Source organism: Haliotis asinina, chromosome 7 (genome assembly GCF_037392515.1).
Source record: "Haliotis asinina isolate JCU_RB_2024 chromosome 7, JCU_Hal_asi_v2, whole genome shotgun sequence".
Lineage (NCBI taxonomy): Eukaryota > Metazoa > Mollusca > Gastropoda > Lepetellida > Haliotidae > Haliotis > Haliotis asinina.
This window is the reverse complement of record NC_090286.1, coordinates 40087115-40107479: the sequence shown is the minus strand read 5'-3', so window position 1 is coordinate 40107479 and position 20365 is coordinate 40087115. Positions and strand designations below refer to the sequence as shown.

The 20365-nt window shown below is 41.3% G+C and overlaps 1 protein-coding gene across 1 annotated transcript in view; it reads left to right on the top strand.

Annotated features, from left to right (window-relative positions):
* Nucleotides 1–51: 51 nt before the first annotated feature.
* The window catches only part of LOC137290747 (ankyrin repeat domain-containing protein 36A-like), a 28019-nt gene continuing 7705 nt past the window's right edge, over nucleotides 52–20365 (top strand). The window contains exons 1-9 of the mRNA XM_067821864.1: nucleotides 52–138; nucleotides 14019–14441; nucleotides 14721–14822; nucleotides 15801–15899; nucleotides 16450–16548; nucleotides 17231–17322; nucleotides 17879–18236; nucleotides 18977–19165; nucleotides 19767–20059. Of these exons, the coding sequence (XP_067677965.1) occupies nucleotides 14064–14441; nucleotides 14721–14822; nucleotides 15801–15899; nucleotides 16450–16548; nucleotides 17231–17322; nucleotides 17879–18236; nucleotides 18977–19165; nucleotides 19767–20059 (1610 nt within the window). The 5' untranslated portion in view covers nucleotides 52–138; nucleotides 14019–14063. The remainder of the gene's footprint in view (nucleotides 139–14018; nucleotides 14442–14720; nucleotides 14823–15800; nucleotides 15900–16449; nucleotides 16549–17230; nucleotides 17323–17878; nucleotides 18237–18976; nucleotides 19166–19766; nucleotides 20060–20365) is intronic.

Below are 20365 nucleotides of genomic sequence, written 5' to 3'. Positions count from 1 at the left end.
TCTAACGTAACACGGTGACCTCAAATAGTTCAATATCTCGTAGTGTTGTTTAGTGTATAACCGTGTGCAGGGGCAATATCGTTGTGTGGGAAAGCAGAGAGGGAGAATTGGTTCACCGTGTTAACAAGGCATGTTGAGGTAGGTAATGTCTTCTTACAAGGCTGATGTTTATGCTATTTCAATCTGTTGTAGTCCCTGATCCATTCATGCATCTCTTGTCTCAGATCGTGAATGCCTGTCACAGTGAAGAACAAATAAGTGATATTTACTTGTTATGACAGATGACAACAAACATTCCTTACCTGTCGGCTATCGGCACGAATAGACGGTGCATTCACAGATATGAAGTTTTTCCCTGCATAGGTCAATGTGTGAAATCTTTGCATGAAGTCAAGATTACGATTGTCAATGTGGTAACAGAGCAATTTTTTGTACCGTGTGAAATTCGGGGTAAAAGTTCAGTTTTAGTTACCTCTTCGCAACTTATATCCCTTTTGATTGTTATATTTTTTCACATCATGTTTTTTCATCCTTACCTAGCCAGATATATATACTTTACATTTACACAAGACAAATTTCTCTTTTCTATTTTTTTTATTTTTCTTTTCATTAAGAAATGAACGTTTGCTCAGCTGATTCCTTGGTAAATACAAATAGTATTTATTTGTTACTATAACGTGACAAAATATATTGCGTCTTAAAATACTTTTCAGACAGTTACTCGCTAGCTAACATGTTGTTAAATGAACAGTTGTTCTTTTTTACTAGTTAGTGTCTGCCAAACTAAGGATGATATGTGAATGACCTCCGTAGAATTTACAATCATATTTAGTGTTTAAGGACAGGTTTCGGTCTTAGTCCCAAACGTGGAACACTCGCTCACATCTCTGATCTTCAGTGATACCTTCGCATAACGTGCAGCTTTGCCTTCTACGAACCATTTGATCATGTGGGTAAATGAGAGTGGTTGTCGGCCTGGTTCTCGGTGTCTGATGCGCTGACGCTTCACATTGCGAAGAACCAGGTTGTTCTCCCGATTTGAAATTTTATATAAAAAACTTATTCGTTCTGAACAGTCATAGATTTTTAACGAAAAATGTAGTTATTACTCAATTGTTACTGCACAGATTTATATCACATAATTTTAGAGAGTTTCGGTTTTAGAGACAAAATTGTTCTATAACATATGGATGTTATTTTATTTATAGAATTTAATTAGATTGGGGTGTTATTATTTCATTAACAATTAGATTAATTAATTAATCCTTTTTAGATCATTATCCTCATTAGACACACTACCTGAACAACACCAAACACACGAGCAAAATCATGGAGGCGACTATCTGGTCTTTCTCTCAATAGCCTTGTAATGGAACTGTGTACATGCGGTGTACCGCGGTTTGACAGCGGACACACAATACCTAGGTTGACAAGGGTCGCGTCTTCTTGTGGTTTCCTTACAGACACTGTATCCTGACAGACACTGATCACCTGAGGCTGTCAGTGTTTTTCTGTTTGACATAGTCCACCCCCCTTAAATATACATGATTCTGATTAAAACAGATTAATCAAAAAGTTTTCATTTCGTTATTCTTAGAGTTTGGGTAATTTTGTCCTGATGTAATACTCCAACCACTGCACACTCATAAAAGAATCGGGACGGTTGGGGTAACCAAGTGGTTGAAAGTGTTGGCTCGTCGCGTCGAAGACCCGGGTTCGATTCCTCAAATGGGTAGAATGTGTGAAGCCCATTTCTGGAGTCCTCCGCCATGATGCTGCAAAAGTATTGCTGAATGTGTTCTATCATATTTTACAGAATCATCCATGATCACTGATCTTAATGTAGATATGCAAGGGCTGGGAACGAGGGGGAACATAAATGATTCACTCTTGAAGGTAAACCGGTGCATTTAGCAACGTGAAAAGATGTTTGCCCAAGATGTTTAAGCTTGAGATTGATTAACAGGTGACACTTTCCTTCCACTGAAGCATAAATAGAGCAGAGCACTGAGACCGTCTTGTCTGTTCCATATTTAGACCTATGCTTAAATTGAGTGCCAGAAGTGTCAGAAAAGTCCCCCACCCCCACAAGACTCCGACTAGAGCAGAGTCATTCCGATCAACTAGCTCTGCTCTGCACTGGTTCTGCATGCCCCATATCAGAAGCTCCAGCCGTTTAAGTCTTCATTTCAGAGCACTTGAGATAATGGAGAATGCACTTTTTACAAAGATTTCAAAAGGGCTATACAACCCTACAATTTGTTTCATTAGGACTATTATATCCAAGGTTTCCGACAGGTTTGAAAGGCTTTATGTAAAGGACAGTTCCAAATTTGAAGTTTTATCTTTCGCAATTGCTTATTTTGACTTGATCCATATATTCCCATACCCTTAAAGATCCCGATCTACAGTAACCCATGCTTGAAAGAGGCATGGTTAGGCTCGCTGACGTGGTTCACACATCGTATCCCAGTTACTTGACTGGTCTTCTTGATGTTGATTGTCTGGTACTAATATTATAGACCGCTGCTATACAGATTGTAGCATTTAAACAACAAACAAAACAAAATATATTCCTGTGCCTTTTCTCTTGTGTGTTTTTGTGCGTTTGTAATGGCGCGGGTGCCAGTGGTGGAGCGGCATAGTCTCAGTTTGTGTACATATCCGGTGCAATGCCTGCCGTGTCATACTATCCCAACGAAATATATAGTTTGATATGGGTACCCTTAGTATACAGACTCTGTGTCTCCTTTCAACCGTGACGTATTCAGACTGGGGTCCAACCACTGACCTTGCACCCTCGGGACAGACACCCTGTCCATTACAGCACGGATGCAGTGGATAAGCAGTTAGGATGGTGGCTTGTGTCAGGGGGATTCTCCCATGGGAAAGAAAAATTGACACTTCTGCCTTTGCTAATAATGTCCACGTTTTTTTCATCCACCTACATATGTCCTAGACTTTGCATCAGCGAACTGTGTCAGTTGAAATATTTTCCATAATAAGCCAGTATACGTTAGAACGATTCTTGAAATTAAGTACTCAAATATAGAGGTCATATTTAGTTTCAACAAGTTTATTTTTGCCAGTGATACAATTTCATCTTAAATAATACATTTACTAGGCTTGTCGTTTATGTAATCGACCATGTCACTCGAGGCCAACCGTATCTCTGGCAACGAATCAACAGGAGCACAACACCATATTAAACTTGATCCTCATGAAAAACAAGAAGCTTCGCTATGCCCGAACCCGTTTGATATGTGAGCATGTCACCCGTGTAGGTAGCGATGATACAAGCGAGGGTTTGGGTATAAGGGTTGGGGGAAAGGAGGAGACTTAGTGAATGAATGAGTGGATGAGGGGGTTTGGGTATAAGGGTTGTAGCACAGGACAGGAGTGAGAGACTCAGTGAATCAGCGAATGAGTGAGTGGATGAGTGGGTTTGGGCACAAGGGTTGTAGGATATGAGAGACTCAGTGAATGAATGAGTGAGTGGGTTTTGGTATAAGGGTTGGGGGAAAGGAAGAGACTTAGTGAATGAGTGAGTGCAAATAAAAACTACACATAAGAAACAGATCATCTCACCCTGGACACATCAGGACTCAAAAAGACACAGTCAATATTTGATCAAACCCAGTGTTATGGAACTAGCGCCTATTGTTGTTTTTTGTTTTTTGTTGTGTTTTTTTTGTTGTTTTTTTTGTTTTGTTTTGTTTTTTGTTTGTTTTTTGTTTGTTTGTTTTTTTATATTGTTTTTGCCTTTGTTTTTTGTGGATTGTTTTTGTTTTGTTTTTGTTTTTGGTTACAGCAACTTCACGCTCAACTCAAAACATCCCCTGTTTATATCCCTAATACGCATTAACGTTGTATTGACTGTTTTTCTTTTGATTGATATCGAGGTTGTGACCTACGTTAAGTACTTCTGTTTTGTATCGCAGTGGATATTAACTTCACTGGATGAATATTTGTTTACACAAATCATTAAGACGTTACATTAACTGGTAAGGTGTTTTAAAGAAAATCCATACGAGCTGACTGAATATCACAATAATCTCACTGTCGTTGTAAATATAGAATCTATATTTCACGCCACTGACATCGACCATGGATCTTGGTGAGACTGCATGGCCGGGATATATTCATGGTATCAGCTATCAGAGTGCCTAACGGTCCGGTGCGCTGTTCCCAGTATCAATCAGCGTACCAGTGTACCTAGTAGTCTTATGCTGTTCCCAGTATCAATCAGCGTATCAGTGTACCTAACAGTCAATTGCTGAATCAAACAAGGGTTACTTATGGCAAGCCATCCTTCTGCCCCTTTGACTGAAGAATCAAACAAGGTTTGTGACATGCAGCTGCCATCATAAACTTGGAATGCTGGTATAAACAACAACCACACAATAAAGCAAGACAGGGTAAATGCCTGTAGAGAATGCTCCATACTATCGCCCTACGGACAGATACACGAACAGAAAGATAGTCAAATCGGAAAAAATGTAAAATCAGTTGAATTTTGTACATTTATCCAGGTGTTATTGTTTTCTCTCTTGTTTTCGCTAATTAACCAGTATGTAATCCGGGGTATATCCCTCTATGAGTAACGTTCTCATTATCACCGAATGACAGGGAAAATGGGGAGCAGATATTTTCCTATTCTGGGAATCAAACCCATGTCTCTGTCGAGGCTAGTGAAAAGAAATCACCTGAATATGACGTCTGAAAGATCCATCATAATCCTGTCATTAGATCAGCCATTTTGGTCGCATGGTTTCAACACAATGGCTTTAGATCACCTGGGTAGTAATAAAGTTCACGCATTGAGTCCTCATTTGCATTTGAAATATGTGTTTTCCACATGCAGTCGACGGGTGATGAATAAAGGTTCCAAAACTAGGTCGACAGACACGAGTTTCAATGGAATTGACGCTGTGAACGCGGAATATAAATTTTCATTTCATATTCACTAAAGACCATTTGAAATGTGCTAGAACGGTATGAAGTTGCATACAGAGATTGGCTTTCTAGCCAGCAATATACCATGACGTTACACCCCATTGTACCTAACAACTAAGTACCATCCGTAAGACTTGCCAAGTGATACTCGTTTATTGAATTCGAGGGAATATAAATTACTAATGCAGGGATTGGGAAAGGCAGGGGCCACGGGCTATTTTGCACATTAGAATAAAAAATGGCCTATTATATTTTTGAAGTTCACTATTGATACAAAGGCAGTGGCCCATTTTAAATTCAGAAAATGGAGTGTAATCCTGAAAATGGCCCATTGTCAAAGTTGTGTATCCCAATCCCTGCTGATGAATTGGGTTAGGTAAAAGAATGAATACATCTTGTCGGTTAGGGAACTTTCACAGGTAGTCTGACCTTAAGTATACCCCACCCCACGGAAGCACGTGCATTACATGTTAATGGTGCGTGAGTTACGCGTACAGAAACCTAAGTTCTGATTTACTATGTTAGTATATAAATAATATTTTAGGCCAGTTCGGCAACTTAAGCTCTGTCTTGCACAATGTGTCCATTTAACGTGATCCGCACGAACCCACCCTGCTCCGAGTGATCAATTTCAACCAGGAAGTACTCCTGTGTGATAAACTTGTTCCCAGGTATGGCATCTGACTGCAACATACGGTTTGAAACTCGTGTGTCGTGCGTTGCCATGCACAGGGTCATTTATTGTTGATAAGACCTAGATGTGGAATGGCCCAGGTTCTTAAAAGGAAATACATAAACACAATAAGTATTTGGTCTCTTTATCCCCTGTATGAGTAACACTCTCTTCGCTGATGTCGCGATGGCTTGTTCGAGTAGCTACAACAGGTTAGCATATACCAATCAGGCGATGAGTGAGTTGGGTTTTGCGCCGCGACATCATGTGACTGTAAGGGGCTGTTGTTAAGTGAGTGAGTGGGTGAGTGAGTTTAGTTTTACGCCGCACTCAGCAGTATTCAGCTATATGGTGGCGGTCTGTAAATAATCGAGTCTGGACCAGACAATCCAGTGATCAACAACATGAGCATCGATCCGCACAATTGGGAACCGATGACATGTGTCAACCAAGTCAGCTAGTCTGACCACCCGATCCCGTTAGTCGCCTCTTACGACACACATAGTCGCCTTTTATGGCAAGCATGGGTAGCTGAAGACCTAGTCTACCCCGGGACCTTCACGGGTCGGCAAATGTTAAGGCGGGACATTCTCTCACGTTGTACATCATACTCTCTTTGTAAGTATGTTTGTAGGTGAGTATGGTTTAGGTCGATGTTAACAATGTTCCAGCAACGTCACGGCGGGGGACACCAGAAACCCATATCGGGAATCAAACCTGGGTATTCGGCCTAACGAGTGAATGTTTTTGCCAACGCCCCGGTACTGCTGCTTGAAGGTACATGTATCCTAACTGTTTGACCGTCATTCCAAAAGTTGTAGAGTCAATACTGATACATACAATTTTAAGATATAAGGGTGACAACTGTTTATTGCACAGAGCGACGTTTTCTCTTACATCGTTATCAAACATAAACTACGCCGATATGATGAGGGAACCGACCCCCAACACCTTACCCCCTAATCCCTTTTAATCGATACCTTTGAATTTTTTCACTGATATACCTATGAGTATGTTTTGTAATTTGTTTTCTGTTTATTGATTCTGGAGTGTGCTGCGGTTCAACGTTGTCAACGACACGCTGTTTGGCTTTTGTCGAAATGTCGTTATGCAACCCATATCACAAAAAGGAAGACGATTTATGTGGCAATGTAGTTTTTAATAGCCTTTGAGTTTATCATGAACAACAGATTACACAAATGCAGTGTGTTGTTGTGAAGACAAAAACCACTCTAGTTGATAGAATGTATTTGTTCAAGACGCAGGTATGCTCAACCTGGTGACCCTGACGCTTGGTATGTTGGAAAGACGACCTTCTGCTATCAGCGATCCACTATAGCATGGCCGATATAATCAGGAAACCGACCCCCAACACCTTACTCCCTAGTCCCTTTTAATCGATACGTGCTCCTTTGGATGTTTTCACTTATATACCTATGAGTTATCCACGACCATCTGTTGATATTTGATATTTACTCTACCTTCTGCATCGATAAGAAACAAATTCGATTGAAACTTGCTGGGACAAACCATAAGTGTCATCAGCTGCTTCTGGAGCGCTTGTTCGGTGGGCGGAAAGTCTGGGGTTTAAATTCCTGACCACGACCTACCAAATGACATTAAAACACGGTACTTGCCGTTACCGTGAGTGGAGCTAGACTCGTGACGATGGCGGTCTTCAGTAACCCATGTTTGGGTTAGAGGCTAGTAACTGGATCGGGTTGACAGCGTCACTGACATGGTTGAAACATGTCAATTGCGTTGATCGACCCTCATGATGTCAATGACCTGATTTTACAGACCGCCGTTCCACAGCTAGAAAGTACCGTAAAACAATAACCAACCAACCTTATTGGAGTTTGGCATTGTTGAGATGGAGCTGCTTGTTTTTATCAAAACTATTTACCTTCAGAGACTAAACGTTAGTCTGTCGTAATCCTGTATGGAGCAATGAGAACAAACACTGACTACCGGTTGTGGCGGGACACTTAGTATCATCACTGATTTTCAGTTCACCATTTATATCATTTTTCACTGCTGTGCGCATTAGAAACCAAATTCATTCATTCATTCATTCATTCATTCATTCATTCATTCATAACCCGTGAAGGTCCCGGGGGTAGAATAGGCCTTCAGCAACCCATGCTTGCCATAAAAGGCGACTAACGGGATCGGGTGGTCAGGCTCACTGATTTGGTTGACACATGTCATCGGTTCCCAGTTGCGCAGATCGATGCTCATGTTGCTGATCACTGGATTGTCTGGTCCAGACTCGATTATTTACAGACCGCCGCCATATAGCTGGAATATTGCTGAGTGCGGCGTAAAACTAAACTCACTCATTCATTCATTCACTCACGCATTCACAGAGCCTCTAACCCCTATTTCTATAGCCCATCCTATTAATTAATTAATATACATTATTTAATTAGTATACAACGCATGTGATTTGCCAAACATTTCCATGTAAAACGTGTGTTTGTTTGTATAAGTGCATCGGGTGCATCATGCATTCAGTTTATATAGGCACGTGTCTCGATCAGCAGCGAACATGGCTTGTATCCGCTATTAAGCAAGCTTAAATTTTAGTAATTCGTCTAGCTCAGTCACTAAATTAAGGCCTAGGTGAGTTCCTGTGTTGTGGTTACCAGTAACATTTTAATGCGATGAAAACTATGGGTTTTTGAACCAGAGTGTATACGTATATTTTTCATACGTCAGGCGTGTGTCCGTCTATTCATATGAATCCCGTCTATATGTCTTCACCTAAAACCCACTTTCCATTTAACATGCTATCTTTTCAGTGCGCTGGTTCGTACGACCGACGAATTCAGACAATCTGATTGGTCCTCGTGAACCAGGAAGATCTTTGCTTTGTGTAAATCATGACCTACCTACACCAGCTGTGGATACCTTCATAATATAATGCCATTTGAAGAGTGTTTTGTTGAGAGTTGACAAGGAATTTGTCGTTTACTGCGTTCGAATTTGATACGTACCTAGAATGTGAAGAGAGTTCTTGGAAGAGTGATAATATATTGTTCATAAACCCACAACCAACACGACACAGATACGTTATACACTGCTTTTGTGGTGTGTTTATGACACGCAAACAAATACAGAGTCTCCGGGATCCTGAGTGGTCTCTTGAACCCTCCTTACCTGGAATTACAGGTTTTGGAGTAGAAGGTCTAGGGTCACAGGAGTCAAAATGGGTTACCAGTGTGATCAGGGAATACCTGTTCATCCCTACTGAGCAGGGTTCTCGCGTCTCCTGTAAAATGACCCCCCATCCACACCGTAAAATGACTCCCCCACCCCCACCCCTTTGAAGGCTTTGTACATTTTTCCGAACATAATTCTCGAAGTATGTGCCTAGTGAATGGGTACAGTGCTTGTAAATACTGATTATTTTATAGGATACGAATAAACCTGCAGCAGAGAGGGTTCGGGTGATTCCAGCAGTCAGGCTGGTAAGGCTCATCATCAGCTCAGGGTTCTTGCCCCGTCTACACGCAGCCCAGACAGCGAATGGGATTTCTCCCAGGAAACGCTGCCTAGTCCAACCCACCAAGAACCTTCCCGAGAATATCAATATGAAGGCTCCCCAACACTGCAGCGTGTCAGAGGGGCTGTGCTCCCGGTGAAAAGCCCGGGATAAAGTCAGCGAGTCTGACCACACGATCCCGTTAGTCGCTTCTTACGACAAGTATATGTGGCACATTATTTAAAGACAGCCGTCATATAGCTGGATTGTCTCTGAGCGCGGAGTTGAAAAACAAACAAACAAACCGACACAACAATGTTAATGTCACTGCAAACTGTCGTGCAAACTGCCGTGCAAACTGCCGTGCAAACTGCCACTGCCGTGCAAACTGCCGTGCAAACTGCCGCAAAACCAATTCTGCCGCTTTATACTTCAGTTCACATCTCGCAGCTAATATACCCTTTCATTATCTTTGGATACATGTTCTGCTTTTTTATATTTGAACTGTAGGCCAGGGACACATACAAAGGGACACAAAACTATTGTTTGGTGTATCAACGCTGTCACACTGTCTAGAAGTTGAACATTGTCTGTTCACATCATTACACATCGTCTTAGATTCCACGGATTAGTTCGTGGCAGGGGCCTGAAACTTTAACGCACTTAATTGTGTGTATACACGAAACATGACGCCACGGTAGACTGCGCCATCAAATCACCACAAACAAATCACAACGAATATCCAGATAAGATGATATTCATGAAATTGTATGGCAGTCAGATTTTAAGCAATGTCACGTTCTCTTTATGTCGTGTTTCAAATCTACTGAGTAAATTATATATCGACTCTGATGCAGGTCTAAACATACATGAATTGTTTAACTGAGCATGTATGTAACTCCTACTCATGTTATATTATTCACAAGACATTAGATATCGGGCATGACTGAGTGGGAATGATTTTTGGCCGCTTTTAGCAATATTCCCACAATATCACGTCGGGGAACACCAGACATGGGCTTCACACACTGTACCCATGTAGGGATTCGAACATTGGTCTTCCACGTGACGCGCTGAATTGGTAGAATATGTACTCGCTCAGCTAATCCAGAGTCAAATTCACACGCACGTACTAACTCATTCCCTTTCATTGTTCATCTATCTGTAAATTACAAAGCTTATAAAACCTTTGTGATGGTCTTGTGCATAGAGCTCAGATCTCAGTGAGGTGAAGTTAAGCAACGTTGGGCTCAGAGAGGCCTTGGATAGGGGACCGTTCTAGGCAGTTTGACTCGAACGTTTCTAGGATTCCATTCCTGTCTCATAAAAACACATGGGACATGTGGTTTCACCTCAGGCAAGTGAGTGTGTTCCACTGTTCACCAAGCAATGGGTACCCGGTGGGATAAGTCATGTAACCATGAACTTTCTAGCGCCTCACATGCAGCTTGGGTTAACCGAGGTAAAAAGAATCGCATTGCGTAAGTGATTCGAACATGCGTATGGAGCAATGCGCATGATAAATGGACTAACTATAAACTTTCATGAAACCCCTGAATGACAAGTATAAGTGATACACATAATATTAGGAAAAGTTATGGATTAGCAACACATATGGCGTTGTTGAATATGTACAATGACTTCCAATGTGCATATTTTCCAAATGAGGGCGTGCCTATTTCCTGCTCTAGTGACAGTAGAGGTGCTCGTGATGGCACGAGTGAGGACGTCTCACGATAAACTGACAACGATCGCCATAACACAGTGTCGGCTTTCCAGCGAGATCGTTTTTGAAGTAACTCAGTTGTGGGTTGACGGCATTCACAAATTTCTCCAGTCACGATCACAAGAAAGCAAAGCCAGTGCACCAGTTATAAGGTTGGGGTGAACTATGGAATATAAGATAGGACAATTAATGCATGAGTGAACCTAACCAAACTTCAACTAGAACGAACCCAATATAGTTGCAACTGGGGCTTTGGTGAGAGGTATTTAGAGTTACAAGAGCATAAATGGCATATCTTGTTGCTGCTTTGCAGTAAAGGCAATGACTAGCAGCCGTAATTGCCACAAGTTGTTGGCTGACAGCATTTGTTTACCCGTGAAGATACAGTAACCCATGCCTTTTGTAAGTGGGTGATTTGGGTTTTACGCCGCATTCAGCAATATTCCAGCTATATGGTGGCGGTCTGTAAATAATCGAGTCTGAACCAGACAATACAGTGATCAATAACATGAGCATCGATCCGCGCAATTGGGAAGCGATGACATGTGTCAACCAACTCAACGAGCCTGACCACCCGATCCCGTTTGTCGCCTCTTACGACAAGCATAGTTGCCTGTTATGGCAAGCATGGGTTGCTGAAGACCTATTCTACCCCAGACCTTCACGGGTTGTCTTTTGAAAGATGTGCCTAGCCGTATCAGGTGGTAAGGCTTGCTGACGAATGTCATTTAATCCCTCAATATCAATATCAATCACTTTGAACATTGTTTGGGCGATTTTGAACATTTCAGAGAGCGGTGTTAAACAACAAACAAACAAAATTAAAGTTGCCAGCGTTAGTTGCCATGCATGTTTTCAATGGATATAGTCTAGAGCAAGCAGTAGTTACAGCGTATCATTTGCAATGTTACTTGCCATTTTGGCTGTATCGGAAATGCTAAGTAAGTCCCTTGTGATCTACTATCAGGGTCTGACAGTTGTATATGCTACATTAATCAGCTGTTGCACTAACATTAACCGATATTTAAGTAGCCAACAAGCGCCTGCACCCGCCAATGTATTCGGTAACCTGCGATCTGGCATATCGCGCTGTAATCTAATTCGCACAGCCCAAATCCCCATCCATTGCATATGAAGGCCTGTGGAACAGACCTACAGGAACGTTGTTCAATCAGTATTAAATTACCTATGTACATACCCCCGTAGTGTGCAATTCAGCACAATAATATATACTTAACATATGACAAAACAATAAATCACCATAAGTCACAGTGCCCGCTTGTCCATTTTTTCATGAAATCGTTGCGGGGATAAGAGTTGTAGCAATGTCTACAGGCAATGGAAGGCTAAATATACAAGTGAAATCTTTCTCGGGCATCGGCACGTCACTTTTCTTTGTGTTCGTAACATTATTTTATTGCCATTGAACAAAATAATTTTGACTTGTCAGCGTCTCGATCATCCATCTGTCCACTATAAGAATGACCGTCTGTAAACTTATTAACACGTGCTAAACTTCCCAAACTGTATTTCTGAGAGAGAAAAAATAAAAACGTGTTCCTCCCTCGTCACTTTTTTTCTGTCAAAAACGAAAAATATAGTCCTACCGTCCTCGTCAGTTTTAAAAAAATGTGCTCTAGAAACATTTTTTTATGCAGCCTAAGTGGTTTCAACAGTTGACGACCAATTGAGAAAACATACAACGGCACGGACAACTTCTGGTGAAGTGCTGTATATTCTTTTAGAAACTGGAGTGACAGCAACCAACTTGTGAGAGGTAATTGCATGATATATATTTTGTGATAACACTCGCTGGATTTCTTTGTCTGTAGAATAAATGTTACGAAAACTCTAAACAATAACGACGACAGATAAGAAAAATAAACTCCAACAGGTTCATGATAAAATTAGCCAATATGGTATTTCATTTTAATTTCTGCGTATTCTTGTTCCTTCACTCCGTTGAACCGGAAGCTGGTAGGGGGAATGGAAGCGAAGAACGATCCGCGAGTGGCGTTAAAATGTTGAATAAAATATATTTCACGTGAATAATTATTAAATACGGAGCTGGAAATATGAGAGCACATCCAAGTGAGGAAATGGGCGTGTATCTTTGATGGTGGCGATATTTTATTTTGACAGGAAAAATATTTTTCGAACCGAAGGGAGGGAAGACTGGTCACATTCTCTATGGTGCACAGTCCTATTTGACCTACAGTTTTCCTGTGCTTTAACATAGCAGTCAGTCTTCAATTACAGTTATTTTGTCAAACGATGTATGGTAAAATATCTCAAAATCGGGAATAGTCAAATGTCAATACGTTATTATGTCAGTAGGGTACACGTAAATGACTGCCCTGTGCCTAACAATATCTGGAACAAAACGTTTGCGAAATACCTCGTTACTATGGGTACAGGTTGACATCTTTACAGGATGGATGCATAACCGCAGAAGGAAGAGGGCACACTTACTGCACATGCTACGTGGTATCCGTCGTAGGTGACTGTAGATTCAATACTCATTTGATGGAAAACGGTTGAATTAATGTGTATGATTTATTTCAGTTGGATGCAGAAAGGGAAAAACTACATGTACTCTTAAAATTATTTGCATTAATACATACTTGAAACGAACTTCTGAAGGTATTGATATGTATATTAACAAGCTGAAAAATGTCTGCAAGCGGTTGGGGAGCACATCAAAATTATGTAGGGTTGATTAATTAGACAGCTGTTTGTAAAATCAAGTCAAAGGTGCAATTGTTAAACTGTAGTCAGAAAGAAAAGAACTACGTGCCACTAATTATGGCAACCTTTGGAACATTTGGATATGGAAACCTAGTTATTCGGGACCTCCCGATTACGGACATCCCGCTATTGAGACAACTCTAAGGGACGTCCATGTTATGCAGGAACGGTCATTCCGGATAAATTGCTTGTCACTATCACTCAGAACGGTGAGGCCTGTTTACTCTGAGCTTGGCGGCCCGGATCAAAGACGTTTGAGAGAATACATAGGTATCTACTTTATCCTTGATCTGATACCCTTGGTCAGGAGAAGAATCTTCTCACTAGTAATATCTCACGGTGATGTATTTGAATGTCCATCACAACGGTATGCGTTGCTCTCAGACTGTTGTCGTTAACAGTGTATTGACGCTTGCCATCTCATGCAGGTTCTTCTTCTGAAGAAGGTATCCACTTCGACATAAGCGGTCAGTATGCCGGGTTCCAAAAACCCTCCCCCACTGGGGGCAAAGGGGAAGACATCGACAGAGAAGAAGACAGACACTCCGAGGAAGACTGGCAGTGAAAAGACGATAGGGGCAAAGGGGAAGACATCGGCAGAGAAGAAGGCAGACACTACGAGGAAGACTGGCAGTGAAAAGAGGAAACCGGAAGTCAAACTGGCTGGGGCAGACGGTGTGCAGAAAGGGGGGAATGCTGGCCCTGGTGGCAAGAAAGGCGATGGAGAGAAGCCATCTAGGGATGTGGTGGAGAGAAACACAACCAAGTTGTTTCAGGCCATAAAACGTGCACAGACGCATAACATGGAGGAGTTCATCAGACTTGGCGCCAATGTCAACGGGAGGGATGAGGTGAGTATACGCATAGAAGTGTCTGAAATGTCTACTTTTTTCAGTTTCTATTTTGCATTATTTTATTTTTTATATTACCATCACAAAAAATCAGCTCCACAAATAGAACCCGAGCCTTAGGCGAGTCGAGGAGCCACTAGACTTCTCTAAAAAAAGGATGAATAGTAACAGAATACAGAGAACAAGGAAAGTGTGGACTGTATGTTCTGGAAATGTGCATAAACATACACCTCACCCAAACCGCGTCGCAAACACTAGGCGGTATCATTTTACTTACAGGAAGGAAGGACTCCTATAATCCTGGCAGCAGAACTCCGGAACAACACGGTACAGACGTTGCTGTTTGCCAGGCACGCCGTTGACGTAAATGCGTCAGACAAGGTAAATCCTGGATGTCTGTTTGTCACTAATTTCCGCGGTACGTCATACATGGAACTGGCAGCTCTCTCTAGCTTATATTAACGTGGTGATTACCGTATTTTTTTTACAATGGACTTCCAGACACGGGGTTTATGAGAGGCCCGGCGCCAAAATGGCGCTTACTTGGTGTACCGTTATTATCTGTTAGTGAAGGTTTCGACAAAGTTAGGGACCATTCCTTAATAAATTATTTCTTGGATCAAGGAAAATTATAGTATAACGTATCCGGTGCGTATTAGAGGTCCAGCACTTATTTCTTGAACCGCAGCTTACCCCGCGGTTTTCTAGAGGCCAGGCGCTTATTACAAGAAATACGGGTTTATAGCGGCTGTCTGCAAGGGAATCTGAAAGTTGTTCGAACATGGTTACAAGTAACATTTATGATATTTATACATGAGATGCATCAGTGATAAAAAAAAACCCTATGTATTGGTTGGTTGGTTGTCTAACGCCGCACGCAGCAATATTCCAGCTATATGGCGGTGGTCTGTAAATAATCGAATCTGGACCAGATATTCCAGTGATCAACAGTGTGAGCATGGATCTACACAACTGGTATAAGATGACATGTTTCAACCAAGTCAACGAGGCTGACCGTCCGATCCAGTTAGTCACCTTTTACGACAAGTATGGGTTGCTGAAGACCAATTCTAACCCGGATATTCACGGATCAAACGCTATGTCAGATGCAGTCCCTCCTTTTCATATGCACCGTATGATTCTTTTCTGCGGTAAATAATTGACCTTCCTTTGCATGTGTTTGTAATGACGGCGACCTTTCCGCGAACATCATTTCTTGATATCGTCTTGATAAAACAGATTCAGCTTCTAGGATAGACCTCATGCGAGAGTGGAAAGACTTTTAATGCTTTTTTTGTGTTCGCCAATTTGTATCACTGTGTTAAGACATTCTAACCAAAACCTTGAATTGTTTTTCAGCATAAGAGAACTGCCCTGCATTACGAATCCGCCCATGGTGACACTGACAACGTTAAACAACTGTTGGCCCACGGAACAAGCATAGACACCAGAGATGTGGTAGGAACTCCGAACTGTTGTGAGAGAGTTAAGTTAAAGAATTGTTTAACGCCGCACACAGCAATGTTCCAGCTGTATGGCGGCAATCTGTAGATAATCGAATCTGGACCAGGCAAAACAGTGGTCAATACCATGAACATCGACCTACGCAACTGAGATACGAATACATGTGTCAACCAAATCAGCGATCCTGACCACCCGGTCCCGTTAGTCGTCTCTTGTGACAAGCATGGGTTGCTGAAGACCAATTCTAATCCGTAACATCACGGGTTTCAAACTATTGTGAACATTTTCACAACAGCCGGTTTAGACTAACAGTCGGTTAAGATAATGCAGTATCTGTGATATAAACTATTTAAAATCATATGCGATAGTTCGTAATAAAGTTGGTAATTACAAAAGTAGTCTTATGGGGAACGTGTTGGGTGGTCACGTCGAAGATCCCGGTTCAATTCCCACATTGGTACAACGCTTTGATGGCCCTGCTGTCATATTGTTTAAGGTAGCGTAAAACTAAACTCAATCACTCACTGGCTTTTATGCATTTCAGGCAGGGAGAACACCCTTGCATTTTGCTGTCAACGGAAACCATTTTGCAACAGCAGACATACTGGTGTTTTGTGGAGCGGACGGTACCTTGAAGGATAAGGTATTCTAAATTTGCAAAACGAAATTTGCTTGACCTTAGTCATGCCTCTAGTTCATATTACTTGGATAAACGTTAAAGGTTTATTTAGTCAAGTCAAGTCAAGACGCTTCATTTCGCGAGGCAGACTTTGATCATGAGACTGAATCCCACAGGTAATGATCGGTGTCCGAGGAAAATGTCTTAGCATTCAAGCATTTCCTGCACGCAATGCTGTGAGGCCTGGTCGTTTGATGTTTTTTTATGTCTAAGATATATTTAACATGTAATTATGAGCCTTTGTCAGCCCTTCAAACGTATTGCTGTCTCTACTTTGTGTCTGTTTGAACATTACCTTACGACAATGAGTCAGTCGACCCTCCCGAATAGTCTAGCTGAACGTGTCATGCCTACTGGACAAAAATAGTTAGGGATATCTTCTAAATTTTGAAATCATGAGTAATGATGTATTTATTCACTGACATACTGCCCAAAATAACAGTCATAAAAATACCAATATCCCTAACTTATTTTGTCCAGTATATCTCAAGATGGAACATCAATAATTTCGACGTGTGCACGCTGTTCGTAGATTGCGAACCTTAGAACCTTACGATTTGGCTATGACGGATAAAAATGTCCTTGGAAGTAAAACAATAATCCTCTTTTGACTCATCAAAGTACGTTTTTTTTCATTTCATGACAGGAACGTGTATCTCCGGAGTCCCTCAGCAAGACAGCAATGATGAGTGAGCTCATGAAAAGATCAAGGGAGATAACTGCAGGCATAAAACATGAGTAAGTTAGCCTCACATGCTGAGACAACCACAACCGCCCCACAAATACACCCAGCTGTACTGGTGCACCACTCGTTTGACCTGAAATTCTGCTAAATGATCACTGAATCTCGGCTGAAAATGAAATTTGTATACCACCCACGAACCCTTTTCTCAATATTGTGCACACGCCTCACTTTCTCAACAAACTGTATCCGCTCCTACATGTAATATACGAATTCATCGATAATACAGTTTTCATATCGGTAATCATTAATATTTTTCTCTATCGACGATATTTCCGATTATCCATTATTTTGGGCAACCCTGACAAATACATTGAGCTTTGTTCTGTTAATGGTCTTACTATACATTATTCTATGACTTTCACTTAAGCTTGATGTTCCTTTGCATGTGTTTGTGATGAGTGACAGACGGGAGTCGGGACACTCCGGTGTCCTCACTACCTGATTACGATTCATAGACACGTGCTCATTATATAGCCGGAATTGCAGTATATATTTTAGTAGGTATTTCCCTTGATTATTGAACGGGTTATGAAATTATTCATTTCGCAGGTACATCACCATTGAACGCAAAGCATTGTTGGGTAACCATCTCGTGGAACTTGAAAGCATTGGTCTCAAAGTGCAAACTCCGGAGATGTTTTCCAAATCACCCGTCTGCTTTCTATGTAGAAGGGTTCGGCCGGAATACAGCCTCACCTGTCTGGGGCCCATAAACTCAGAGCTTCTCATCAGTGACACATTCGAATTCCGGATTTCCGGGTCACAGTTCAACGGCAAGGTCAAAGTTTACATCCCAATGTATGATAAACCGGAGCCATACGAAGAAGTACACATCAAAACGAACATTGCACATACTCTCCGAGAAGACAGTGTGGAGCTTACTGACTATGAGCGTCTGGAGAATTCGGTACGTGTTTTCGGCATAATATGCCATTTTAATTATTATCCATCCGTAATGACTTTGAACTTCTAATCAAGATGTTTTTAGCTTTTTCACAGACTGCTCTCTGTGAAAGCTAAATTTGTAAATATCATTGATGGAAAGAAAACAAAATTACTTGAAGAGATATTATCTTCTACCAGACATTCGATGTGTTTCATCTCTTTGCGCAAACAACGGGTGTTATCACTGATTTCAGTGGATTTTTTGTCCAGACATCGCATAGCGTTCATCCTGCCTACCCATTGAAGATCCGGGATAGAATTGGTGTTCGGTAATCCTGCGATTATCAGGATTGGGTGGTCAGGCATTCCGACTTGGTTGACACATGTTATCGTATCCCATTAACGTAGGCTGATGCTCAGGATTGTCTAGTCAAGACTCGATAATTTACAGACCGCTGCCATACAGCTGGAGCATTGCTCTATATTTGTTGTAAAACAACACATGAACCAACCAACGGTACTCCTGCCAAACGACAGGGGCTTGTATTGCTGAAGCTAATACGTCCTGGGTTCCCTGATATCGATATACATGGACATTTTCAGCAATACAAGAGTCCAACATGCGTGTATGCATAAGGATATCACTGTAGGCTTGTTGGACATATTATTTTCAGCACTAGAAGCCCCTGTGATACAAGTACTACGGCTGTTAAAACTTTGATCACGTAGAAGTAACTGTTGATATTGTAATGTGATTATCAGAACCAATGGATGTGCAGTGTAGACATTGACCTGAAGGAAATGAACGCCTTTGTGCTGGTGACCAGGCCCAGAGTGGAATACTTCAACGTGGGCTCCAGGGGAGGACAGTTCGTTTCTGAAGTCGACGACTTCATCAAATTTGATATTCCCGCCAAATCCTTCTCAGACAAAGGGAGATTATCACTGGAGGTAAGTTGCCATGGAAGAAATAAAGACGATGTGAGATGAAATCGGGCTGAACGTCACGTTCAAGATTGTTTCTGCTATAAAGCAGTATACTGTGTGTACGTCTATGTAAGGGTGTAATAACAAGATTATTCCATCTGGAATTGAACAAAAAAATTCGGGGTCCAATGAATAACAAAACATTAAAAATAATAATCTATTAAGAAACCAGTCGTAATTGTCTCATCAGTCTTGTATCAGTATTATTATTTGCCTAAATGATTATTAAAAAAGAAGTGATGATGAATTACATTTCAGATGACCAAAAGATGCCAGGTTGTAACCATAATATCTAAACAAATTTGTATACATAGTATCTGGCTTTGTCAGTCTAAGCAAACGTATGCACAGTATTATTCGTTATACTGATATACCGAGTCTAACAGAAAAGTTGATAAGATATGAGGAGCAAATGTCAGCTTTCTGATTGTGTTCTGATTGGTCAATTCAAAAGGTTAGCTGAAGAGAAGGGTTTGTTAGACTTAGTTTACCAAAGTAAACGAAAAGTAATGCGCTTAAGTTTACTTAGACTGCTGGCTTTGTCATAAATGATGGTTCTGTGTAGCTTATCCCAAGACCTGCCTATGACAACAAAGACCTTGAAGTGGAAACTATTGAGGTCGACTCTGTGTCCAACTTCTATGACGTTAGTCACACACGCAAGGAACAGCCTCAGAATGACGTCACAGTCACGTTACCAGTACCTCGTGACTACTCAGGAGACCGCGGCGACCTCTACATACTCAACAGACGAGACAAGGAAGAAGACGAGTCAGAACTGTCACTCTGGGAAATTATTTGCGTCAATCCTAAAGTGACCCAGGGAAAGATTACGTTCAAGGCTACTCATTTTTGTAGGTAAGTCAATAAAGCTCATACTACAGTAAGTGAGTAGAATAAAGGTCATTGACGATATTTTGTCAGAAGTAAGGGCACTATTATATAGGAGGTACCCGAGCTTTTATCCATTGGGCACAAGAATGGTGTAGTTTCTTTTTGATTGTTTGTGCTTGTATATAACTCGCCTGAAGAAGGTGAACCTGCCAGAATGTTTTGGGGTTATTTTTTCACACATAATATGACCATGTACCTATGGCCAAGGTTAATGGAACACAGTCTCATGGTATTCCTATGATGATTCCTAGAAATTGCATACGGTTCCTA